We start from the raw sequence: 25,356 nt of genomic DNA, 5'->3' as shown, positions 1-25,356 counted from the left end.
GAGCTACTATTGTCATCCAGCGGCAAAGAAACCCACGCTGCAGTAGCTCAGTTTGGTCACTAGGGGACAGCATATATGCTTAAATAGCCAAGAACAGACTGGCCTGACTTTATAAACCAGCTCTATCGCCCGAGGAATTCTCTGTTTTAGAGTGCAGACCGTCGAGGACCTAATCTGGTTATTGTATCGATCGTGTTTGATTCGTGCTAGGATTCTTGTTTTGTTTTTTTTATTTTAACAACAGAAAAAGATGTAACACAGACAGGAGTAACATGTAACATGTCAATAACGTCGGCAGGGATACGCACGCCATGACAAAAGTTTAAACAGAGTAAATAAAAACGAGGTCCGCACAGCGTTCACGTTTTTACATTTCGAAGTCGTCTGTAAACACGCCTTTACATCTACGTCGCACTGTTCAAACGCAGGACTCTTCCCAGAGTCGGTTCCCACGGTTACCAAGCGTTCAGCTGCTTCGGTAAAGTGAGGAATATGAAATATTAAGTTTCATATTCTCTTTCTTTACAATTGCATAAGTGGGAAACATTCAAAATTCAATGCGAATTAGCGTTTTTAACGGTAACGTGCCTTCAGGCTTCGATAAGTTTAAGAAATGCATTTCTAATGGGCTTATTCGAAAGGAAGTGAACCGCCCATTTGCCGAACGCGAACGGCCTTCATCTTCGGTTGGGGTTTCCTCTTCCTCTCATGAGCGGAAGTCAGCCTTTAAAAATAGTTTTCATTTGAAACTCGGTCTGGTCTGTTGTGCCCATGAAACGCCTACTGCTTGTGTGCACCTGCCACTGCGCTTTCAGTGGCAGGACAGCTGTCTCCCAGGATGGGACTCCTGGCCTTTTTTTCGTGTTTTCAAGCCGTATGTGAACTTCTGCGTCCGATACAACTTGCCCTGAGTGAGCGGCTGTCCAGTTAGTCCAGGGGTCTATGACTCTGGTTCTGGAGAGGTCCGGTCCAGTTAGAACAGGTCCAGTCCAGTTACTCAGGGGGTCTCGGTTTTTGGAGAGTCCCGGTCCAGTTAGTCCAGGGGTCTATGACTCTGGTTCTGGAGAGGTCCGGTCCAGTTACTCAGGGGGTCTCCTGGTTCTGGAGAGCCCCAGTCCAGTTAGTAAAGGCGCCTGCTGGTTCTGGAGAGGTACAGTCCAGTTAGTCCAGGGGGTCTGTGACCCTGGTTTTGGAGAGACATTGTCTAGTTAGTCCAGGGGTCTCCTGGTTCTGGAGAGGTCCAGTCCAGTTGGTCCAGGGGGTCTGTGTCCCTGGTTCTGGACAGACATTGTCCAGTTAGTCCAGGGGTCTCCTGGTTCTGGAGAGGTCCAGTCCAGTTGGTCCAGGGGGTCTGTGTCCCTGGTTCTGGACAGACATTGTCCAGTTAGTCCAGGGGTCTCCTGGTTCTGGAGAGGTCCAGTCCAGTTGGTCCAGGGGGTCTGTGACCCTGGTTCTGGAGAGACCTTGTCCAGTTAGTCCGGGGGTCTCCTGGTTCTGGAGAGGTCCAGTCCAGTTGGTCCAGGGGGTCTGTGTCCCTGGTTCTGGAGAGACATTGTCCAGTTAGTCCGGGGGTCTCCTGGTTCTGGAGAGGTCCAGTCCAGTTAGTCCAGGGGGTCTGTGACCCTGGTTCTTGAGAGACTTTGTCCAGTTAGTCCGGGGGTCTCCTGGTTCTGGAGAGGTCCAGTCCAGTTAGTCCAGGGGGTCTGTGACCCTGGTTCTGTAGAGACCTTGTCCAGTTAGTCCAGGGGTCTGCTGGTTCTGGAGAGCCCCAGTCCAGTTAGTAAAGGCGCCTGCTGGTTCTGGAGAGATCCAGTCCAGTTAGTCCAGGGGGTCTGTGTCCCTGGTTCTGGAGAGACATTGTCCAGTTAGTCCAGGGGTCTCCTGGTTCTGGAGAGGTCCAGTCCAGTTAGTCCAGGGGGTCTGTGACCCTGGTTCTGGAGAGACCTTGTCCAGTTAGTCCGGGGGTCTCCTGGTTCTGGAGGTTCTCCCTCCTCCTGGTGTCTTCTGCGAGATGTCAGGAGTGGCTCACTGAGGGGACAGGTCTGAAGGAGCTGCTGCCTATTGGTCAGTCCTCTCTACCCACACAGCTGTGACTCCTGACCAAGTTCAAGTTCATTCTGCCCCCCCGAGCAGCGACGCCTCTTCTCTATCTCACTCTCACACCAGCGAGACGGCGGGGCTCGATGTCGGCGCCGTGCAGCCCCCTTGCTCTGTTCCTCTCCGCCAGTGAGTACCTTAAATCATCAAAGGTGTCCTGTCATGACATTTATTTCAGGAGCGTCTGTATCAACGACAAGGGCTGATATGATGAGGGAGACTCGAACACTTAAAACATGACTTTGGAAATCTCCAGGCTTGGGCAGGGGGAGAGAAGTTCTTGGCGCTTTTCATTCTGTGTGAAAAGTGTGGTGTCTGGCGACGTTGTAACCAGGCCGTTCTGCAAGATAGTGGGATTTCAAGATTTCCCTAAAGGGAGAGAAAATGCACAGAGACATTAAAGTGCAATATGGGCTCTTAATTTCTCTGTGCAGCTTAATACTTTATTACTAAAGATGTACTGTTCACAGTTCATGCAGGAAGAACAGCTGTAGCCAACTTTAAGCTGCCTCCCGAAATGATCGGAGAATCCTCTGTGCTGCAAAGCGTATTCGATTTATTTAGCTTTTTCGCTGGCTTTCACATTTAGGTCCTTGAAGTAGAGATGAATAAACGTGTGTTCATTCAGAAATCGTGAGAAACTCAATTGACGCAAACCGACAGAGGCCACTCAACCGTTTGTGCGACGTGTTAAAATAGTTTTGTGCACCTGGAATTAATTGCGTCTGGCCAGTGCAAAACGAAGGTTTGGAATACTTAAGCAGTCGTGACTTTTCCTTTTCTTCTTTCCTATGGATGATCTACTTACTTCCCTCTGTTTCTGTTTTGCTTTGAACGTGTGGAGGTGGACGTTTTTTGCAACAAATTTGTATTGCTACTTTGAAGTGTCATCACTGCGAACTTTAAAGTAACACAGCGTGGAATCTTTGCCAGGGTCAGAATCCTTTCGCAAGGCATTATATGAACTCAGCTGGGTGTCCTGTTGAGTTCAGCAGAATCTGTGCCGATTCTGGGCTGAAAGCAGTTTTCCCACTTTCCCCTCCCTAGAAGAATGTTCGGGATCATGCAACGCCATTTTCTCTGCCGAGTAGCCAAATGCTCTCCTTTCTCGAACCTCTGCAGGCGCTGCTGTGTGGGCTGTGGTCTCTGGAGCAGTCAGTCTGGGGGACACAGTCACCCTGCCCTGTGACCTCGAGCTCCGACACGAGACCACCTGGTTTCTGCAGCGTAACGAGACCCTGGCTCTGAGGATTATAGCCAGTAAGAACCAAGTGGAGCAGCAGACTGAGCCTTTTTACTACGTGATAAGACCGGACTCTCGCTTCAGCCTGGTGCTGAACCCCTCCACTAACTCCTCCAGTCTGAGGATTGAGGGGGTCACAGAGACAGACCAGGGACTGTACTACTGCACCACCAGAGAGAGGGGAGAGGTACAGATAGGAAAAGGCACCAGGCTGAGGCTCCATGGAGAAGGTGAGAACAGTTTATTTGTGAAGAGGGATGATCTGTACTGCAGAGAGAGAGATTCACATCGGAAACAGAACCAGACTGAGGATCAGTGTAGGAGAGAACAACCTGCTTACTGACCTCACCAGTCTGATATCAATGTAAAAAAATAAAACAATACGTAAATTAAGAAAATAATTTGCTAATTTAATAATTTAAAATAAAAATCTGAAAAACAGTCAAAAATTCTTTTTAGAATTATCATCGAAGGAAAATGGCGAACATCCCTCTGGAATCGGCTGGTCATGCCTGATCATCCTGATCGTTGCTCCTCCTCTCTCCACCCTGATGACATCGTGCTTCGTCTTCTGTCTCTTTGACAGACCAGGTATGCGTTCACTCTGCACACTGTCCGTGCGCAATGCTAACAGTGATTTCAGAAAAATATAATTATATGCTGTTGGTCGACCAGTAGGTGGCGCTCTTGACAAGAATTTCCAGTTGAGTGCTTCAGTAAGGTGACCAGGGCCGGTGACAGGTCACAGCTGCTGGTCATTTCCAGAATGCAGTTCTCTCTGTATGAGTTGGTGCTCTTGTTCGGTACGTGTGTGAGGTTTGACCTCTAAGCACACCACAGCTCTGTGAGAGCTGAGACTGCGAAGAAGCTTGGATGCTGATAGCTGCAAACCTTCAAGAAGTACTTTTGTGCACACCTTTTTTTGTCTTTGGTGTAATAAAAAAATAAAATAAGAAAGTAGCCTTTTCGCTGCTGCTTTTAATAAACAAACTAGTTTAATAGACAAGCTCTCCCAGGTGGGGTTACTGGTGCAGATTGATCGCTGTGCGTCTCCCAGGTGGGGTTACTGGTGCACAATGATCGCTGTGCGTCTCCCAGGTGGGGTTACTGGTGCACAATGATCGCTGTGTGTCTCCCAGGTGGGGTTACTGGTGCAGAATGATTACTGTGTGTCTCCCAGGTGGGGTCACTGGTGCAGAACGACCGCTGTGTGTCTCCCAGGTGGGGTTACTGGTGCACAATGATCGCTGTGCGTCTCCCAGGTGGGGTTACTGGTGCACAATGATCGCTGTGTGTCTCCCAGGTGGGGTTGTAAGGGATTCAAGTGGATCCCTTCCTATATGTTGGAATCTTTAAAAATTAATTTTATGATATGGTATGCAGAAATTATGTTTATCAAATCATTTTAGAACCTATTGCTGCAGTTGTAATATTGAAACTAGGTGAATTCTTTGGGATTCTTTGCCATGAGACCTGTTTATTGCTTAATTATTAGCCTCCAAGGGCTCCTGATCTGACAGTGGGGTGAAACACTGACAGCGGGAGCAGTATTTTACACACAGCTGAGACAGACAGGTAACTGTGTGTACGTTGCAGAGAGAGGAATGGAGGAATTATGTCCAGTCTTATGAGGTTTTGTTTTAATTTCCAGGCCGGCCACAGGACAGAAAAGGAGACAGAAGCCTCGTGCAGGTATTTTGTTTTTGAGTTGTCCTTCATAAGTGGCAGAATGCAAAATTAGAATATCTTGCGCATCTGTTTCGGCATTTGGATGTTAAGTGATACCAAAGCAGTTCAAGCACATGTTGCAGTACTGGTCTTCTGGAATAAATTCTTCAGACCCCAGGTGTGTCACAGTGAGCACAGAGAGAGGCCTGTTTCACAGTAATAACTGATGGCAGCTGTCAGCAGCACACAGAAACCCCATCCTCGTACAGTGTCTCCTAGATCAGTCCTTGGGCTTCTGCTCATTCTGTCTCGGAGGTCCTAGAATTGTCTGGCGGTTACAGCTCACAGTTCGCAGTGGGATACTGTGACCCGGACATCGCAAGCCTCTGTCTGCTTTCAGCGGCAGGGACGCCGACCGGAGGGCTATGAGAATCCCAGCATTAATGTTCTGCAGAGGCACAAGACGGGACACGCCGCGTCTTCCTCGCTCGTCTCCTGAGCCCAGCCTCTGTGTGTGTGTCCCCAGGGGAAGGGACGGCAGCAGGACGTGTACGAGATCATGAGGCCGGCCGGGGACCGAGAGGCCGGAAGCGGGCGGAGCGATCTTCTCCCCCGGCCGCGAGCCCGGAACCTGTCAGGGTGAAGCGGCGCTTGTCATCCCCCTCTCCTCCCGCCTCTCTGCCTGCCCGCGCCCGCTGTGCTGTTTCACAGGAAGCTCTCTGAGGCTGGGGCTTCGGGGGGATATGAATAGAAGAGTGGTCGCGCCCTGCCCCACCTCACTGCTCTGCTCTTGATGCTCCCCCGCGGGTGGACCAGGCACACCTGCAGATCTGAGGGGAAATGCAGCCCAACGCGCTTGTACGTCCCAGCTTCATTGGCTTGTCTTGTTTCCGGCTCATTTGTGTTTCCTAATCCGTATCTTGTTTGTGCTGGGCAGTGGAGGGGAAATGGACCGAAAGATCTGAAGGAAAACGTGTTGTTTAAAGTGCTGACCAAAGCTTGGACGAGCTGGTGGTGCAGGAGTCTGCATGTTCCTCCCTGGTCAGTGTCCTGTGATGGACTGGTGTCCTGTCCAGGGTGTGTGTGTGTCCTGTGATGGACTGGTGTCCTGTCCAGGGTGTGTGTGTGTCCTGTGATGGACTGGTGTCCTGTCCAGAGTGTGTGTGTGTGTGTGTCCTGTGAGGGACTGGTGTCCTGTCCAGGGTGTGTGTGTGTCCTGTGATGGACTGGTGTCCTGTCCAGAGTGTGTGTGTGTGTGTCCTGTGAGGGACTGGTGTCCTGTCCAGGGTGTGTGTGTGTCCTGTGATGGACTGGTGTCCTGTCCAGAGTGTGTGTGTGTGTGTGTGTGTGTCCTGTGAGGGACTGGTGTCCTGTCCAGGGTGTGTGAGTGTGTCCTGTGGTGAACTGGTGTCCTGTCCAGTGTGTGTGAGTGTGTGTGTGTCCTGTGATGGACTGGTGTCCTGTCCAGGGTGTGTGAGTGTGTCCTGTGATGGACTGGTGTCCTGTCCAGGGTGTGTGAGTGTGTCCTGTGATGGACTGGTGTCCTGTCCAGGGTGCGTGCGTGCGTGCGTGTGTCCTGTGATGGACTGCTGTCCTGTCCAGGGTGTGTGAGTGTGTGTGTCCTGTGATGAACTGGTGTCCTGTCCAGGGTGTGTGAGTGTGTGTGTCCTGCGATGGACTGGTGTCCTGTCCAGGGTGTGTGAGTGTGTGTGTGTGTCCTGCAATGGACTGGTGTCCTATCCAGGGTGTGTGCGTGTGTGTGTGTGTCCTGTGATGGACTGGTGTCCTGTCCAGGGTGTGAGTGTGTGCGTCTCCTGTGATGGACTGGTGTCCTGTCCAGGGTGTGAGTGTGTGTGTGTGTGTGTGTGTGTGTGTGTGTGTGTCCTGTGATGGACTGGTGTCCTGTCCAGGTGTGTGTGTGTGTGTGTGTGTCCTGTGATGGACTGGTGTCCTGTCCAGGGTGTGTGAGTGTGTGTGTGTGTGTGTGTGTCCTGTGATGGACTGGTGTCCTGTACAGGGTGTGTGTGTGTGTGTGTGTCCTGTGATGGACTGCTGTCCTGTCCAGGGTGTACCCTGCCTTGTGCCTGTTGCTTGCTGGGATAGACTCTTGGTCCTTGTCAACCCGGAAATGGAAAAAAAAGTTGGATGACTATTCAATAATTGTTGAACGAATGTTCAGTGGTTGTTCAAAATGTATTTAATTTATGTCACACAACTTCAGATCTTCTTCTTGTCATCATTAAATTTGTAATTTCACCTGCAGTATCTTCCTCTTGCACTGTGTTTATTAATTTTAATGTTACTGTTCGGGAAAGATCCCAGCCCTCTGGACACAGATATCGCTTGAATCAGGAGATTCAGTCAGACTTAACCTGATTGTTCTGCGATGTTTGTCCACACCGGGAATGCAGTAGTTTGGAAGCTGCTGATGTGTGGATTGTCTACATTCGCCAGCAAACCGAAATGAGAAGCGAATTCAACACAGCACACGGAGGTGCTTTGCAGACCCCCTGCGTGATGTACTTCTGCACTGACAGGAAGCCACAGCCTGTATCCTGTGCAGTAGCTCAGCTCTGTCAGCCCTGCAGGTGACGCAGATAGAGGCCACACACACACACTCGCATACACTCGCAAGTGCACACACACACACTCGAACACTTGCACACACTAATGCACAGACTCATATTCTCACACACACACACTCATAAACGCACACACAAATGAACAAACACACACGTTCACATATGCACAATGCACACAGACTCACAAATGCCCACACAGATTCACACGCACACACTCATACACTTACACCACTCACAAACACACATACAATACTTATACAGTACACTTACACACACATTCACACACACTCATACAATCACTCACACACACACGCAGGCGCGTGCACACACACACACTCGAACACTTGCACACACTAATGCACAGACTCATATACTCACACACACACACAAATGAACATACACGCACATTCACATACGCACAACACACACAGACTCACAAATGCACACACACATTCTCACACACACACACACACACAGTTTGCAGTAAATCAGAGCATCACCTGTAAGAGCTGAGAGTACAGTACTGTGAATTGAGTTAGCAAATGAGACGTGAACTCTGGGCTGCCTATATTTGGCCCATCTGCCTTATTTTCTACATTGTAATTTATTTATTTTTTAGACACTTGTCTCAAAAATAAAAGCAAGATACTGGCGTCTACTTTTGCCACTCACAAATCTCTCAAGTCATGAGCACTCTTACTGACGGGACAACCCAGCTCATCAGTCCATCGGTGTTGCTTGGCGTAGAGAGCCACCTACTGGCCCAACAACACCACTGCAACAGGAAACTGGTTTTCCTTACAGCAGGGCTGTCCGTTCCTGCTCCAGTTTAAAACTGGTAACAGTGGGATCGGAGGAACAGACACTTTGCGTAATGAACACACAGGTCAATGAAAAGTAAAATGAAGGGCTCTTCTGTACACAGAGGGGGGTGGGGGTGGGGAACAAGCTGCCCAGCCCTCTGCTTGAAGTCGATACCCTGGCTTCTCTCCAGACACAGCTGGGTGAGCTCCTCCAGTCAGGACAGACAGGGGGCTCGTCTGTACAGCCACTTGTTTGGGACATTTTACTTTCCTATGCTGTGTAAGTACATTAATCGTACAAAGTAGAGTCTAAGGCAGTGCTGAATCCTTCAGCTTTCACAGGTGTCAGTCTGTGGTCAAAGATCACATTGAAATCCAATATTGTTAAACCATTTATTAGACCTATTGAATAAATGAATTAGAACACGGTCTTGGGAAAGCCTACGTTAGGTATGGAGGTCATCATAAGGGGGCCGTTAATTGCTATGATGGGTTAATATTACATTTATAACCACTGGTTACCTGCGATTAATACTTGCCACTACTTCTTGTTGACTTCGGTCACTGGCGCTGCGCTGATTACGTAAACAAAAGTAATCCAATCGGGCACCGAAAAGCCCATTAGCTCCGCCCCCTTGTGCTCGCCAGACTCCTCTGACGTCACAATCCCTCGCCGGTGCTCATAGATCATGTGTTCATAGACACGTTATAATTAATAATAATAACAAGAGTCTCAGCTGAGACCTGAAGACTCTTAACTGGGGTCTGACCTCGCCGTGGGCCATGAAGTAGCCGGGTTTTCAACAGACGGGTGTGTTTGAGGCGCCGAAGTTGAACCTCGGAGGCGGCTGACCGGCGTGAGCAGTGAGTATCCGGACTCTCGCTGACCGAACATCACCGAGAAAAAATATTCATGCATAAACAATAACGAAAAGTACAATACAAGCAAGAGTCCATATAACATTTCAAAACATCGTCAGGGGTACATATAACAAAATACATTCACATCCTGAAAAAAGTTTTAACAAATTATATAAAGATGACGTCCGCGCCACTTTCAGCATGGAATAAACCTATTACTTGTTCGTCTGTAGAAAGAGTCGTTTACATCCACTTAAATATGCTCAAACATAGGATTCTTCCCAGACCACGTGCCGTTATAATAATTAAATGTATTACAAACGATATTTTAGTATTGTTTTCGATGGGGCTCAAGCTTAACATAACATATTTTTCTTTAAAACAAATATCAGTATTTGTCTCTTTTTTAATATAAGTCTGCAATTAATATAACCACCACCGGATGTTTCAGGGGTGTAACTGTGCGTGATGATCGTTATAAAATAACTGTATTTAATTAATATGAATTCTAATACATGTTCTCTATATATTGAAGATGTTTATTTCAATACATCTGGGATTGAATTAGGAGCTTTTTTGACTGACTAAAGACACTTGCTAAATATATTAAATGAACTTTATAAGGCCAAAGCAGTACAGTACAAAAACACATTTATGTCCTCAGTTAAAGAGCACAGAATGGCCCGGGTTCTGGGTGGGTTCCCTGTGTGAACTGGGCTGCAGTACCAGTGACAGAGCTGACGGAGTCTGACAGACACACTGAGCAGGAATGAGTCCCTCCAGGAGACCCGAGTGTCTGGATTCCTGTCTGTCCTCAGTGTAATAACTCACACTGCTCCTCTCTCCCAGAACTGGAGGGTCTGTGTGCTGGGCAGTGTCCACACTGGGGTCAGATGGTCCTGGTGCTGTAGTATGAAGAGGATCAGACTCTGGGGCTCCCTCATCCTTGTGTCCTCCTAGTGATGATCCATACTGCCACTTCCTCCTCCTCATACACCACCAGATCCCAAATCCTGCTGCTGCTGCCAGAACTACTGCAGCTCCCAGGACACCTCCTGTCACACCAGTAGACCTGTCTCCCTGGTCAGAGTCTGCAGGGAAACACAGCAACAGTAACAGACTGGTCTACTGCACTGGGACTGGAGCTCCTATTGTAACAGACTGTTCTACTGCACTGGGACTGGAGCTCCTATTGTAACAGACTGGTCTACTGCACTGGGACTGGAGCTCCTATTGTAACAGACTGGTCTACTGGACTGGGACTGGAGCTCCTATTGTAACAGACTGGTCTACTGCACTGGGACTGGAGCTCCTATTGTAACAGACTGGTCTACTGGACTGGGACTGGAGCTTCTACTGTAACAGACTGTTCTACTGCACTGGGACTGGAGCTCCTATTGTAACAGACTGTTCTACTGGACTTGGACTGGAGCTCCTATTGTAACAGGACTTTCCTGCTGGACTGGAAGGAAACCCTTCTACAAACCAGTACCTAATTTTGCAATAAGGCTTAAATTGGGGGAAAAAATGAAAAATTACCTTTATCACCATGATGTAGATTTTGTTTGTCTGAGTTGTCTGACACTAAATATGAACAGAAGAAAGATAAATTGATTATTTTCTGTTTTCACTTTATTTCAAGATATGAGTGTAAAAGGAGGAAATAGTTTCAAGTTCTTGAAGATCTAGCAGATCAGCTAGCAGAAGTTGAGAAGCTGCACATCTTTCTGAATTCTGTTCTAAGAGTCAATAACCATAATTGGACTGATTAGTGATGTTTGGAGTTTACATTTCACAAACATGGGACTACTACTGCTACTACCACTAAATCTTATTTATGAAGAGCCTTTCCAAACCCCAGGATGCTGAATGCAGCTTAAAAGTCATGTTACTGTATTTGGTTAAAGGATATTTCTTTATTCTTCGTTATCACTAGTCATGTGTTTTAGTTCTGACACGAAAAGGGCCTAATTCTGGACATACAGAGACGGTAGAGTTTTGGATTAAAATCGATGAGAGTCCTTCTCTGAACTGTATTCAATATCTCTCTGTTGCACCTAAGATTTTGAGTCAACCTCGAGTCTTTCAACACCCCAATATAACATTTTCATTCTCAACTGTAGACAGGACCCTGACTTTATTTGATATACTCTGTTCAACTCTGTCTCCGTTGTAATTTAAGAGCTCAAAGCTGAGGAACAGGAGAAATGAGAGTGTAGGAGCTCTCCTCACCTTTGACAGTGACAGTGACAGTGATGACACTGACGGCCTTCTTGGTTCTCCTGTCTCTCACAGTGTAGATGCCCTGATCAGCCTGTGTGACTCTGTGTATGATCAGGTATCCCTCCTGCACTGAGACATGCTCATTTTGCATGTCTGAGCTCTTTGGATAAACCACAGTGTTGTGAAACAGCACCTCCACCTCATCGTCATCAAACACAGGGACTGAGAGATCTCCTCCAGACACTGCACTGCGGTTTTCTGTCCGAACTGAAAGAGACAGACGGAGTCACCATGGGATTCATCTCGCTTCACAGAACAGAGAAGAGGGTCACATCCCAGAGGACAAGGATAGAAGAGGTTGGATATAGAGGAGGCTGTGGCCTTTTGAATTATTGGGCTCTAAATCTAGTCAGGTTAACGAAACCTCAACATCCTTTGCCATCGTTTCGCTCGTAGGATGACTGCTTTCTCATCATGTTAAAAGACAAATTAGGTGCTGAAACCAGGATTTGTTTTTTTTTTTTAAAGGGGCAAGTTTTCTGAATTACAACTCTATTCCTTTTTGAAATATTGGGTTTTCTTGTTTGGCAAGTGTTGTCCTGCAGAGACTCACACTTCAGTTGTCTATAATTGATCATTTGTTAAAATAACAATCAACTGATTAATAATTCCATTAGGGAGGGCACGGACATGTTAGGACTTTGCTAATTAACTATGGTACCTCCCTATTATGTACAAAGTTCAAATGTGCTCCTGTTTAGCAGTAATGTAATCAATGTTTTCAGGGCGCATGAGCACACAGTACCCATGGAGTTGGTGCCTACAACTGGATGGAACATTTGTTGACATTATCTGTACCTCAGAACATACGATTTATGTGATCGGTCTTGTTTCCCTGCACATCCAGGAAAGATACCTGCAGGTTTAAATGTTTAAATCTTCAAAGTCCTGCAGGCCAAGCAGGTGGAATTCTGTTTTCTAAAATACAGATCTGGAATCAAACCCAGAGCCCCAGCAATGCTGACCACTGTGCACCTTAAATGAACTAGATGAGCCACATGTTTCTCTCTTGTTTGCGAGTTGTGTAACCACATAAAACTGTTTCAGTAACTGATTCAGGAAGTGATGAAGGGACAGTGTGCAATTCTGTATAAGATTACTGTATGATTTTTTTAGAATATCTTTAAGAAAAAGAAATGTTACTAAACTGGAAGTGGTTGTTTAAAGTTTGTTGTTCCTGTATCGGCAGTGGAATGAATGAATTTGCAGGGGCACTGTGCTATACTGTGGTCCAATCGACAGGTTTGGGGTTTCTACAGATCTCCAAGAGCAGAGCTGGGAGCAGCAATGTCTCGGGTACCTTAAGACCAGAGCACTGGTCCAGGGCTGTTTCGGGGCTCAAACAGGATGTTTAATTGGATTGATGAGGACTGGGTGCAGTGGGGCAAACTGTCGGGCAGCCTCATCCTCATCCTCACGGCCTCACAAAAATGTGAGCTGTGGTTTCAAGATTTATTGTATGACGTGAGCCTGTATGTTCAAAAGGTGATTCGTGTTATTAAAGATAAGTATTGGAATGTGTTACCTGTCACAGTGAGTCGAACATCATTGAGAAACTGCAGTTGATCATGGTTCCCTCTGTAATAACACTCGTAGTAGTCTTCATCTGAGAGCTTTGTGTTGTGGAGGGTGAGAGAGAAGTTCCCCTGTCTGATCTTCTCTCTGGACACCTCAGCTCTGCCCTTATAGTCAGGGCCAGGATCCTGTTTCCCACTGGAGACATCAAGCACTGGTCTGTCAGGAGTCTGCCAACGGATAATGAGCTGCTCCTCAGGGATTCCAGTAGCCCTGGTCCCATCACAGGCCAGAGTGACCGAGTCACCCAGAGGCACCGATAGTGGGAGCGCTGAGGAGACAGAGACACAATACAGCATTATACACACATACACACCCTCACAGATGCACACTGGAGAGAGACTGAGACACAGCAACACAACTAGACACCCCCTCACAGACACACAGCAACACAACTAGACACCCCCTCACAGACACACACTGGAGAGAGAGACACAGGAACACAACTAGACACCCCCTCACAGACACACACTGGAGAGAGAGAGAGACACACAGCAACACAACTAGACACCCCCTCACAGAGACACACTGGAGAGAGAGAGACACAACAACACAACTTGACACACACACACACACACACACACACACAGGACTTGAGACCTGAGCTCTCAGCTCTGTGTGACTCTACTTACCCCGAGTACAGCAGGAGACACAGAGCAGAGTCAACACCCTCCACATCGTCCAGCCAGACCCTAGAACACAGAGCTGTTTTAGAGTTCAGTGCTTCACTGCCTGAAGCCTGTCTTCAAACGTGATATAAAAACACTGACTTCTGTTAAATGATGGGTTTCTGTGTGATGCATTTTTTCTGTCACCTATAGACAGTGTTACATTTTATAATATTTAATATCTTATACAATATATCCATCGGGGCCGCTGGTGTGGAATAAGTGAATCTCAGGGCTGTGTGCTGTACTGTAACCTGAGCCTTCAGATCTCTCACAGACCTCGGGGTGCACAGGGTGACACCCCGGGAGTGGGGGACAGCAACTGAAACATCTGATCCTACTGAACTCCATTTTAATGGTCCTACCACGATTATCCACAGTAAATACATGACACTGAAGTAGGCCTGCAAATCACCATTACTGCAGGCAGTGTAGATTGATTAATTATCCATCATGATAACCTGAGAGTATTATGGAACCTACTGATTTTTTTTACATCTATAACTTCTCTTTGTTACTGCGAATTATTTAGTTCTTTATTTGTGTTGGATAATTAATAGTAAAATATTAAATCCAGGTCTAAAGGAAATGTCATACACAGATTCAAGAAACCAAGTGTCTTCAGTTTCACAGAAGGTGTTTTGATAGAAATCCTGATAAACCCCATGCATAGCAGTGAATGAAGAACACGAGGAAACAACTGCAAGTGTTGAGGGATTAAGAAGTGTGAGGCTCTTCTGTACACTCAGCTCACACCTCAGCTCTGCTCTTATAGTCAGGGCCAGGATACTGTTTCCAACTGGAGACACCAAGCACTGATCTGTCTGGAGTCTGCCAGCGGATTCTGAGCTGCTCCTCAGGGATTCCAGTAGCCCTGGTCCCATCACAGGGCAGAGTGACCGAGTCACCCAGACGCACCGATAGTGGGAGCGCTGAGGAGACAGGGACACAATACAGCATTATACACACATACACACCCTCACAGATGCACACTGGAGAGAGAGACACAGCAACACAACTAGACACCCCCTCACAGACACACACTAGAGAGAGAGAGACACAGCAACACAACTAGATACACACACACACACACACACACACACACACAGGCCTTGAGACCTGAGCTCTCAGCTCTGTGTGACTCTACTTACCCCCAGGACAGCAGGAGACACAGAGCAGAGTCAACACCCTCCACATCGTCCAGCCAGACCCTAGAACACAGAGCTGTTTTAGAGTTCAGTGCTTCACTGCCTGAAGACTGTCTTCAAACGTGATATAAAAACACTGACTTCTGTTAAATGATGGGTTTCTGTGTGATGCATTTTTTCTGTCACCTATAGACAGTGTTACATTTTATAATATTTAATATCTTATACAATATATCCATCGGGGCCGCTGGTGTGGAATAAGTGAATCTCAGGGCTGTGTGCTGTACTGTAACCTGAGCCTTCAGATCTCTCACAGACCTCGGGGTGCACAGGGTGACACCCCAAGAGTGGGGGACAGCAACTGAAACATCTGATCCTACTGAACTCCATTTTAATGGTCCTGCCACGATTATCCACAGTAAATACATGACACTGAAGTAGGCCTGCAAATCACCATTACTGCAGGCAGTGTAGATTGATTAATTATCCATCATGATAACCTGAGAGTATTATGGAACCTACTGATTTTTTTTACATCTATAACTTCTCTTTGTTACTGTGAATTATTTAGTTCTTTATTTGTGTTGGATAATTAATAGTAAAATATTAAATCCAGGTCTAAAGGAAATGTCATACACAGATTCAAGAAACCAAGTGTCTTCCGTTTCACAGAAGGTGTTTTGATAGAAATTCTGATAAACCCCATGCATAGCAGTGAATGTAGAACACGAGGAAACAACTGCAAGTGTTGAGGGATTAAGAAGTGTGAGGCTCTTCTGTACACAGAGGGGGGCGGGGGTGGGGAACAAGCATCCCAGCCCTGTGGTTGAAGCCCTGGCTTCTCTCCAGACACAGCTGGGTGAGCTCCTCCAGTCAGGACAGGAGGCTCTTCTGTACACAGAGGGGGGGTGGGGGTGGGGAACAAGCTGCCCAGCCCTGTGGCTGAAGCCGATACCCTGGCTTCTCTCCAGACACAGCTGGGTGAGCTCCTCCAGTCAGGACAGGAGGCTCTTCTGTACACAGAGAGGGGTGGGGGTGGGGAACAAGCTACCCAGCCCTGCTGTTGAAGCCGATACCCTGGCTTCTCTCCAGACACAGCTGGGTGAGCTCCTCCAGTCAGGACAGGAGGCTCTACTGTACACAGAGGGGGGTGGGGGTGGGGAACAAGCTGCCCAGCCCTGTGGTTGAAGCCGATACCCTGGCTTCTCTCCAGACACAGCTGGGTGAGCTCCTCCAGTCAGGACAGGGGGCTCTTCTGTACACAGAGGGGGGTGGGGGTGGGGAACAAGCTGCCCGGCCCTGCTGTTGAAGCTGATACCATCAAGACACAGCCGGGTGAGATTCTGGGATCAACTTGCTAACTCTGGTAGTTAGCTTATGACCACTTTTCATTTGTAACCTTATGCCCTTACCGTTTAGTTTAGTTAGCTGCGTATAATTTTACCTAAATAATTACAGGACGTTTTTTATTGTCCCTTAAAACCGAATTTGTGATATATCACATTTGAAAACAATTTAGTGAAACGATCAACCGCGATTAACTGATGGTGTCGTTGTAAAATGGCGAGTCGTGCTACGAACAGGGAAGTAAGTCAAAGTGAAACTGAAAGTTTTGTACAATTTACAGCGCCCGTTCAACCACAAGGAGCGAAGTACATCTAAAAAAATATAGCTACTTTCCCAAAACCAAAACGAATATGCAGGTACTATTCTCAAGTCAGCCCAGATCAGCGCGAGAAAGGAAATATTATTATTATTATAATTAAATAACTCACCCTCTGTGTCTCACTCTCCAGAACTGTACATGTGTATAAAGCTGTATGGCTTGTTTTGCCGAGAAAAACGAGAAAACTCGCCTTTACTTTAAATTCATCATCCCGAGTTCTTTTTCTTTTTATTATTCTCTAATTTCCAGTACTTGAAATCCTGCTGTCGCCCGCAGTGGTCCGGACTCCTTCTGGGACAGTGAAACCGGTGACTAACCGGGGACTTCCCCGCTCAGGGGGCGGTGCTGAGCGCGGAGGCGCAGAGAGAAACACTTCTTGGAGTTGATGATTATGTTTGGTTTTATTTGTTAGAGCAGTATATACTAGTGTTTGTTTAGTGTTGGTTTGGAATGCTGTAGTTGTGTATTAAGGACTGTTATAGCTCTGGTTCTTGAAAAACTCAATGATTTAGACAATCTTAGAGTTAGTTATCTGCTTTTGTGTATGTCTTTTTCAGGAATACCAGAGGTTCTCGAAATGCTGTAAAAAGAAAAGCGTTTTTTTTTTTTAAAGTGAGCGCTGGGTTTTATTTTATACAGGAAACGCATGCGTGTTGAAACACTATTTAAATTATATAAATGAGAAATAATCAAGCAAGGAAAACATGATCTATGTAAAAAAAATACAATTTGATCACATGATTTTCAACATTACCTCTGGTGGTTAAAGGCTTTTTTTTCTATTGTTTTTTTTTTCTCTTCTACCTGTTTCTGATCCTCTGGTTGTAGTTGTATTTGTAAATTCTATACGTTTAATTAAAAAACAAAAATCATTAAAAAAAAAACGAGAGAAAACCGTTCTTCCAACGCGCCTGCGCGGCTCGGGTGTTTTCCTGGGCTGGACGTCACACTGATCTTGCAGCTGTCGCTCCTGAGCTGGGCCGGGATCTGTGGGGGGACGCTAAAATGTTTTAATGTTTTTAAAACATTTTTAAACCCCTTGAGCTCCCTGAGGTGGGTCAGGGGTTCGAGATAGTGCAACGCATACGGCCACCATTGCGGGTTGTGCGAGCCGGCTTACCAGCGCGGTGACGTCACCGCCCTCCCCTGTAAGAGCAGGGCCACAGCCGCTGGGCTGACGGGAGATTGTCTTTTGGCTCAAGAGGCTGGGTCCCTCCTGAGTGACGCCGGAGACCCGGGTTCGAGTCCCCGAAGGTGGGGGGCCGACGTGAACCCCGAAGCATTACAATATTATTTTGCAGAATGTCGCAACTGGAAATGCAGTATTTCCTCGGTATCACACCAGCGACACCAGTACTTACTGGAATAAGGAGAAAGGCGGGGCGGCGGAAATATTGATCCGTCTCTGAAGGTTCAACGATGACCGTGTTTTATTTTCGAGCCTCGGCTGGCGCTGAACAACACAGAAACATTTTTTAGTCTTAATTCTTCAAAGGTGAGAGTGATCGCTCCTCAGAGTCTCTCCCCGCACAATCACACGTGAAAGAATTACTTCATTTTGAATGTTCAGTGATCACCAAAAGCGACCTAAGGGGCCACTGTTTAGCATTTCGTATAATGAATGGAATGAAGCTATTGTGAAGGTATTGAATTCAGTTCTACTACACTGGCAAGTACAAGAAACAACTAAGTTGACTCAAAAAATGACGTCCTTACCCGAGCATCAGCATCAGGAACACAAGAAAAAGGAATCACGTAGTGTATTTACGGCTAATTTGGGCCGTCACAATGCAGTGTGCTATTGATTTTCTCACAATACATTGTAAAAAAGAGAGCTGCCCTGGTGTGAGAAGAGATCACTTGTCTCTTGGTCACCTGATACAATCTTAGTGGCCCCTCGCCAATAACAGCGCGACACAGGTACACGAAGTGGGAAGTTAGAAACTCTTCCAGTTCTATCGCCCAACAGACACACGACACAGCGCCGTGACATGGAGGCACAGACTCTACTGCTCTTACCCTGTGGGTAACTCGCTTTTTCTTCCTTTCTTCCTTTATTGCAACCTGCTATGATCTATGTTATTAATAAGACGACCCAGTCAGAATGTCAGGAGCGCGAAATAAGCAATTTTAGTTCAATTTAAGTTCAAGATTTCGGTTGGCGCATGTTGCTCTTGAATTAATAAAAAAAAAAAGTATTTTGCTTTTCCACCGCGATATCAACTTTAACGTTATAATTAACAATCCAGTTTATTTTATCCTTTATTTTAGGATAAAAATAAACTGCTTCGTCATTTTGAAAATATCATTATTATTATTATTATTATTATTATTATTATTATTATTATTTTATTTTGCTTTAAGACTAGTGTTTTTCAAGACATGATTGCCTGTTCTCAGGAGATGTTTTTACAGTCCTCACGATCCATGAAGAAATGACATTTATTATCACCGATCTGACATTAGTACAGCCAATCCATGTTTTTCAAGCCGAATGTATAAAACTACATTTTCATATTAAAATAGAAATAAAGGCATCGAATAGAATTGCTAAGGTGGGTAATACAAATTACACCCAGTTGAACTGATAAAGGAGTCGGAACAGGAGGAAAGATGAAATTTCGTGCGGGTGTTCAGAGCTGGACGGCGGACAGGGGCTGAGAGACCGTGTGTGTGTGTATCTGTGTGTGTGTGTGTCTGTGTGTGTGTTCACATTTCCAAAGCAACCCCCTGTTTGTCGAGCTTAATTACAATTACCACAGTATTGCTCAAGTACAAAAACAGACCCCGCTTGACTGCAACAGAAGATCTAACTACACTGTACGGAAATACTAACATGAACATACTCTGTGCTTACTCGCTCGGGGTGCCCCGCTACTCTCAACAACACATCATCAGTAGGGCGAAACTAACCTGTCTCACGGCGGTCTAAACCCAGCTCACGTTCGCTATTAGTGAACAATCCAGCGCTTGGTGGTGAATTCTGCTTCACAATGATCGGAAGAGCCGACATCGAAGGATCGAAGAGCGACGTCGCTATGAACGCTTGGCCAGTTATCCCTGCGGTAACTTTTCTGACACCTCCTGCTTCAGACCCCAAAAGCCATACTGCCTACTTACAGTATTTGCAAAGTGCCAGACTTTGTTCAACTAATAATTACCGACTAGCCATTGTAAGTAGCTCTGCAATTTTCAATAGGAACACAACTCGCTATAATTTGAAAACTGTTTTAATTCTGAATGTAAAAAGTCTCCAATAGGCCTTACGATGATGTAGTATGATTTTCTATGCTTTCCAGACCAGCATAAAGTCCTTTCCGAATTCTCTGCAGGCGCTGCTGTGTGGGCTGTGGTCTCTGGAGCAGTCAGTCTGGGGGACACAGTCACCCTGCCCTGTGACCTCGAGCTCCGACACGAGACCACCTGGTTTCTGCAGCGTAAGGAGACCCTGGCTCTGAGGATTTTAGCCAGTAAGAACCACGTGGAGCAGCAGACTGAGCCTTTTGACTACAAGAATAGACCGGACTCTCGCTTCAGCCTGGTGCTGAACCCCTCCACTAACTCCTCCAGTCTGAGGATTGAGGGGGTCACAGAGACAGACCAGGGGCTGTATTACTGCACCACCAGAGAGAGGGGAGAGGTACAGATAGGAAAAGGCACCAGGCTGAGGCTCCATGGAGGAGGTGAGAACAGTTTTGTTAAGTGTCCTGTCCAGAGTGTGAGTGTGTGTGTGTGTGTCCTGTGATGGACTGGTGTCCTGTCCAGGGTGTGTGAGTGAGTGTGTGTGTCCTGTGATGGACTGGTGTCCTGTCCAGGGTGTGAGTGTGTGTGTGTGTGTCCTGTGATGGACTGGTGTCCTGTCCAGGGTGTGTGAGTGTGTGTGTGTGTCCTGTGATGGACTGGTGTCCTGTCCAGGGTGTGGGAGTGTGTGTGTGTGTCCTGTGATGGACTGGTGTCCTGTCCAGGGTGTGGGAGTGTGTGTGTGTGTCCTGTGATGGACTGGTGTCCTGTCCAGGGTGTGGGAGTGTGTGTGTGTGTCCTGTGATGGACTGGTGTCCTGTCCAGGGTGTGTGAGTGTGTGTGTGTCCTGTGATGGACTGGTGTCCTGTCCAGGGTGTGTGAGTGTGTGTGTCCTGTGATGGACTGGTGTCCTGTCCAGGGTGTATGAGTGTGTGTGTGTGTCCTGTGATGGACTGGTGTCCTGTCCAGGGTGTGTGAGTGTGTGTGTGTGTCCTGTGATGGACTGGTGTCCTGTACAGGGTGTGTGAGTGTGTGTGTGTGTCCTGTGATGGACTGGTGTCCTGTACAGGGTGTGTGAGAGTTTGTGTCCTGTGATGGACTGGTGTGCTGTCCAGGGTGTGTGTGTGTGTCCTGTGATGGACTGGTGTGCTGTCCAGGCTGTGTGAGTGTGTGTGTGTCCTGTGATGGACTGTTCCTGTTTCCTGTCAGGACAGCTTGTAACTGTTCTGAAGTTCTGGTGTAGTGACGTCCTGTGATGGACTGGCTCTGGTGTCCTGTGTACCAGGAGAACAGTCCTGTTCTCTCTGTCTCTGCCCTGTCTTGAGCCCAGGGTTTCCAGGAGAGGTTCTGGGTTTTACTGTGACAACAAGGGGCTCTTTGATAAGAGATGGATGGAATGGTGAGAATAATCTGCGGTCTTCTAGCAATCTTCTGATCTTTACAACATTTTTGTTGTAGCGCCAGAGCAACTGAACAACATGTCTGAAAATGCCACCTGTAGGACTGAACCCCACCGTGAGTGCTGTACCCTGCTGGTGTGGGTCCCTCCAGTCTGCGCCCTGCTCTCGGCCCTGGTCTCCTCCGCCTGCGTCTGCTGCCTCTGTCACCGGAAAGGCAAGATGATATTGATGGTGTCGGATACAGTCGCTGCCTCCTGCCTGAAGCGCTTCTTCCTGCTTCTAGTGTGATAAGGGGAGTCACATACAGACACGAAGTACAGGCCAATCTGGACTGCCAGGAAACCTGTGATAATGACAGTGCTCAGTAATATTGTAGCAGTGCTCAGTGAGACAGCGACAGTGCTCAGTAATATTGTAGCAGTGCTCAGTGAGACAGCGACAGTGCTCAGTGAGACAGCGACAGTGCTCAGTAATATGGTGGCAGTGCTCAGTGAGACAGCGACAGTGCTCAGTGAGACAGCGACAGTGCTCAGTAATATGGTGGCAGTGCTCAGTTAGACAGCGACAGTGCTCAGTGAGACGGCGACAGTGCTCAGTAATATGGTGGCAGTGCTCAGTGAGACAGCGACAGTGCTCAGTGAGACAGCGACAGTGCTCAGTAATATGGTGGCAGTGCTCAGTGAGACAGCGACAGTGCTCAGTGAGACAGCGACAGTGCTCAGTAATATGGTGGCAGTGCTCAGTGAGACAGCAGTAGTGCTCAGTAATATAGTGGCAGTGCTCAGTGAGACAGCGACAGTGCTCAGTGAGACAGCGACAGTGCTCAGTAATATGGTGGCAGTGCTCAGTGAGACAGCAACAGTGCTCAGTAATATGGTGGCAGTGCTCAGTGAGACAGCGACAGTGCTCAGTAATATGGTGGCAGTGCTCAGTGAGACAGCGACAGTGCTCAGTGAGACAGCGACAGTGCTCAGTAATATGGTGGCAGTGCTCAGTGAGACAGCGACAGTGCTCAGTGAGACAGCGACAGTGCTCAGTAATATGGTGGCAATGCTCAGTGAGACAGCGACAGGGCTCAGTGAGACACCGACAGTATTTGTTGATATAATAACTTTGCTCAGTGCTTACCTTTAGTCAGGTAGATGATTCCCTTATACATGTATAGGTGATAAACAGCAGGGGGTGTCCAGACTTGATTAAATACCTTTACAAGTACACATGTACAGTAGCTCACACGTCTGGGGACAATATGAACAATCTGCAGTGTTTATTTCTGATTAAACTCTGCACTGCTGTCTTTTTCATAGAACTATTGTCCTGTTATAAATTGTGGTGTATAGCAGACAATGCAGACTACCTAGATAGATAGATAAGACTTTATTGATCCCAAAGGGAATCATGATTCCCTGACTGAGTCTAGTCTGTCTCCTTGTGCTGCTCCTGCCTGATCGCAGCAGTGTGTGACAGCAGGTGTCTGTTTCTTCCTTCTCTGCCAACCCAGGGGCCAGACACACTACAGACCCCCCGCAGAGCAGGAGGAGCAGGAGAGGAGAGCAGGACCGCCAGCAGGTACCCTGTCTCTCTCGGAGCAAATATCATTCCCACAACATGCCGAAGTACATTTCCATGACACACTCCATAGAACAACACACTCCAGGAACACGTGCCGGAACATGGCCAGGACATGTGCCAGAAAAAAAAAATGTGTTCTGGTACGTACTGTAGAACACAGTGGAAAACAGAGCAGAGAGTCCAATGGAACCGAAACCATCTAAATATTCCGTCTGTTGAGAAAGGTACGGTTAAGGATTCAGTCTTTTATTGTGATTGATATGTGTGTTTGCTCAGTACTGGACGCTGGAGATCTGTAGGGCTGCAGTAGTACTGTGCGATACCTCGGAACCGAGCCCGCTGGCCCTTTTCCTGTCAGTGAAGTGAGTGCAAGCCAGCAGTCTGCGCTCCCGTTTGAGAAGTTGCTGTCAGGTGTTCGTTAAATGACAGTAAAGAGTCATTAAAACGTGCGTATCGAAAGTTGCCGCAGTTCGAAGCCCGGAGCCGTGCTCAGCTGTCCGGTGAGCTTCGTGTTGGCTTTTCCCAGGACGAGGAGACAGAGGTCCAGTACGCCACCCTGGACATCCGAGCCGCGCCGAACCGCAGCAGGAGAAGTCCGGTCCAGAGCCCGGAGTCCTGCACCTACTCGGACATCGGCCGCGCCCGAACCGGGCAGGCGGGCAAGAGGACAACGGCGCGTCTCGGTTACTGACTTTAGACGAGCTTTTCCCCAGGAGTTTTCTGAAACAGGTCTGTTGATACCGGCGGTGGGACAGCAGTCTTCCGTGTTTGGCTCAACCCGAGATGAAACAATTAAACAGAGTATTTTCCCAGTTAAGACATGTGCAGGGCTTTTGTGAAAGGTCTTCCGCAGTTAATCAGTCATCAAAATGTTCATTTCGATAACAGTTCGGTACCTTTCTCGATCAAAATAGAAACCCTCAGGGCGGGTGAGCAGTTTTCACAGTAAACCGTCGGTTTAACGGGCTTCGGATTCAACAGACGAAATCTGCTGAAGAGGAATTTTGTGTCTGTAAAATCAGAAATACGAGACTCTCCGCGCGTTAAGCGGAAAATAACACAAATATGTATGAAATGTTAAACAGGACTGAAGTTTAAGAAAAGCAATGTTTAGCCTACCCAACGCTAGCCTAAAGAGGTACTGTAGGTCAGTTGTACACGACGAATGTTGTATGCTGTAGCGAATTTTATACAGTAATAAACAGCTTATATACTTAATCATAAAATAACCAACTATATGAATTGACTATCTTAATTTCACATGTTTATATATTTTTTTCTCATTGAACCGTGTGATTTTGGGGCTGGAAATTCGTGATGTAATTATATGACATTTGTTCGGTTATACTGGGTGTACAATGCATGCATTTCTACCGTGAGGAACAAATTGGGTTCCGTTTTCGCTTCCAGTTTACGTGTGGAAACAGGGACATAATTGCGATTAATTGTGCAGCGTTGGAGAGCCAGCATTCCTCCACCCGTGTCGGCAATTTGTCGTGAAAAGACTCGAGTGGCGAAGCTGTCGGTGCACAATTGCTGCTGCTGTTCAGTTTTTGTGTCAAGAGTTTCACTTCCTGTTTCTGAAATAGTGATTCCTCAATAACAACAACAACAACAACAGCAACCCGCCTCAGGCAAGTTCTGGCAACCAGCAGTGCTCACGGTATTACATAAATTAGTGATCAGTAATTAGCTGATTGTCTGAAGCGAATTCTGTCTTCTGACCCGAAAGCGTTAGGGATGAGTGGGGGGACTGTTTAATGAGCCCGTTCGCAACTGGTTTATGTGACACAGACCCACGCCCGACGTGTCTGGAATTTAGGAGGGAAGAACATGCAAACTCCACACAGACAGCGCGTCTCAGCCCGGGAATCGAACCCGAGACCCAGGAGGCGTGCAGATGTCTTCGCTGTAGCCAATGTGGACAGATGCAGAAGGGTCTTGTTCTTCAAAGGACCCGACGAAATTGAATTGATGTCACCCTGTTCTTTTTGGGGAATAGAAAAAAAAAGGGAGCCAACAGAAGTCGTGTTGCTTTTCTTTTTAGGTTCATGTTCAAATATTAATTTGCACCAAAAACAAAAAGCAGTGACAAAAAGGCTGCTTTAGTCTCATTTAAATTCGAGGTCAGCTCATCGGGGCTCAGAGGTTTTTTTTTCCTGCTGCCCACTCTGACCACCCAGAGCTGGTTCGTCTACCCTGAGTTATATTAAGACCATGAGTGTAGCTGTAGCTGGTGTCAGCAAACTCTGAAAACCACAGAGCCCAGTTCTGTGTTTTAAACCTGCGCAGAGCACAGAGCTGGGGAGAGGTGTGAGGGCATCAGAGGTGACAGAGACCTCATCTCTCCCCCCCCCCCAGTGTTTCCACTGACAGCGAGACTGCAGGACCTGTGTGTTTGATCTGAGAGGAGAGCAGAGAGGGTGTGGGGGGGTGTGTGAGTGACCGATTCTTCTCCGTGTGCAAAATACATGAGATCACAACACTACTAGAGATGTACAAACCCACAGTTCTCATTTTCTCAACCACAACTATTTCCACCAGCCTGTA

The 25,356-nt window shown here is 47.2% G+C and overlaps 2 protein-coding genes and 1 long non-coding RNA gene across 7 annotated transcripts; 2 read left to right on the top strand and 1 right to left on the bottom strand.

Annotated features, from left to right (window-relative positions):
- The first annotated feature begins 1,888 nt into the window (after positions 1-1,888).
- LOC107076051 (uncharacterized) lies at positions 1,889-24,820 on the top strand. Of its 4 annotated transcripts, XM_069197890.1 has the most exons (6): positions 1,889-2,226; positions 19,927-20,277; positions 21,293-21,448; positions 22,736-22,803; positions 23,333-23,535; positions 24,601-24,820. In XM_069197890.1, exons 1-5 carry the CDS (start codon positions 2,184-2,186, stop codon positions 23,495-23,497), a joined length of 783 nt encoding a protein of 260 aa, XP_069053991.1. In that variant the 5' UTR covers positions 1,889-2,183; the 3' UTR covers positions 23,498-23,535; positions 24,601-24,820. The 4 variants fall into 4 exon arrangements, with proteins under 4 accessions (XP_069053991.1, XP_069053989.1, XP_015194891.1 ...); XM_069197888.1 differs by lacking the exon at positions 24,601-24,820 and having other exon boundaries at positions 1,891-2,226; positions 23,333-24,039; XM_015339405.2 differs by lacking the exons at positions 19,927-20,277; positions 21,293-21,448; positions 22,736-22,803; positions 23,333-23,535; positions 24,601-24,820 and adding exons at positions 3,220-3,570; positions 3,800-3,931; positions 4,992-5,032; positions 5,535-6,908 and having other exon boundaries at positions 1,904-2,226.
- LOC138242410 (uncharacterized) lies at positions 9,051-13,058 on the top strand. Its single transcript, XR_011191554.1, has 2 exons — positions 9,051-9,257; positions 10,104-13,058. It is a non-coding gene; the product is annotated as an uncharacterized lncRNA (long non-coding RNA).
- Positions 9,853-16,881, bottom strand: LOC138242408 (uncharacterized). Of its 2 annotated transcripts, XM_069197881.1 has the most exons (8): positions 16,704-16,880; positions 14,932-14,991; positions 14,537-14,712; positions 13,745-13,804; positions 13,063-13,383; positions 11,487-11,744; positions 10,794-10,838; positions 9,853-10,345 (listed from the first exon to the last, which is right to left on the bottom strand). In XM_069197881.1, the coding sequence occupies exons 4-8, from the start codon at positions 13,788-13,790 to the stop codon at positions 9,915-9,917; spliced, it is 1,101 nt and encodes a 366-aa protein (XP_069053982.1). In that variant the 5' UTR covers positions 13,791-13,804; positions 14,537-14,712; positions 14,932-14,991; positions 16,704-16,880; the 3' UTR covers positions 9,853-9,914. The 2 variants fall into 2 exon arrangements, with proteins under 2 accessions (XP_069053982.1, XP_069053981.1); XM_069197880.1 differs by lacking the exon at positions 14,537-14,712 and having other exon boundaries at positions 16,704-16,881.
- Positions 24,821-25,356: the final 536 nt, after the last annotated feature.

This window comes from Lepisosteus oculatus, chromosome 14, assembly GCF_040954835.1.
Source record: "Lepisosteus oculatus isolate fLepOcu1 chromosome 14, fLepOcu1.hap2, whole genome shotgun sequence".
In the NCBI taxonomy this organism is placed as follows: Eukaryota; Metazoa; Chordata; class Actinopteri; order Semionotiformes; family Lepisosteidae; genus Lepisosteus; species Lepisosteus oculatus.
The sequence above is the reverse complement of the archived record's forward strand: the minus strand, read 5'-3'. Positions and strand labels throughout refer to the sequence as shown.

Coding starts and splice junctions, on each gene's coding strand:
- LOC107076051 (XM_069197890.1), top strand. CDS start 2,184: ATGTCGGCGCCGTGCAGCCCCCTTGCTCTGTTCCTCTCCGCCA. Junction 21,449..22,735: donor CTGCCTCTGTCACCGGAAAG/GCAAGATGATAT, acceptor CTGCCAACCCAG/GGGCCAGACACACTACAGAC. Junction 22,804..23,332: donor GAGAGCAGGACCGCCAGCAG/GTACCCTGTCTC, acceptor GGCTTTTCCCAG/GACGAGGAGACAGAGGTCCA.
- LOC138242408 (XM_069197880.1), bottom strand. CDS start 14,977: ATGTGGAGGGTGTTGACTCTGCTCTGTGTCTCCTGCTGTCCTGGGG. Junction 13,805..14,931: donor TGTCTCCTGCTGTCCTGGGG/GTAAGTAGAGTC, acceptor TCTGTGTTCTAG/GGTCTGGCTGGACGATGTGG. Junction 11,745..13,062: donor TGTTCGACTCACTGTGACAG/GTAACACATTCC, acceptor TGTCTCTTTCAG/TTCGGACAGAAAACCGCAGT.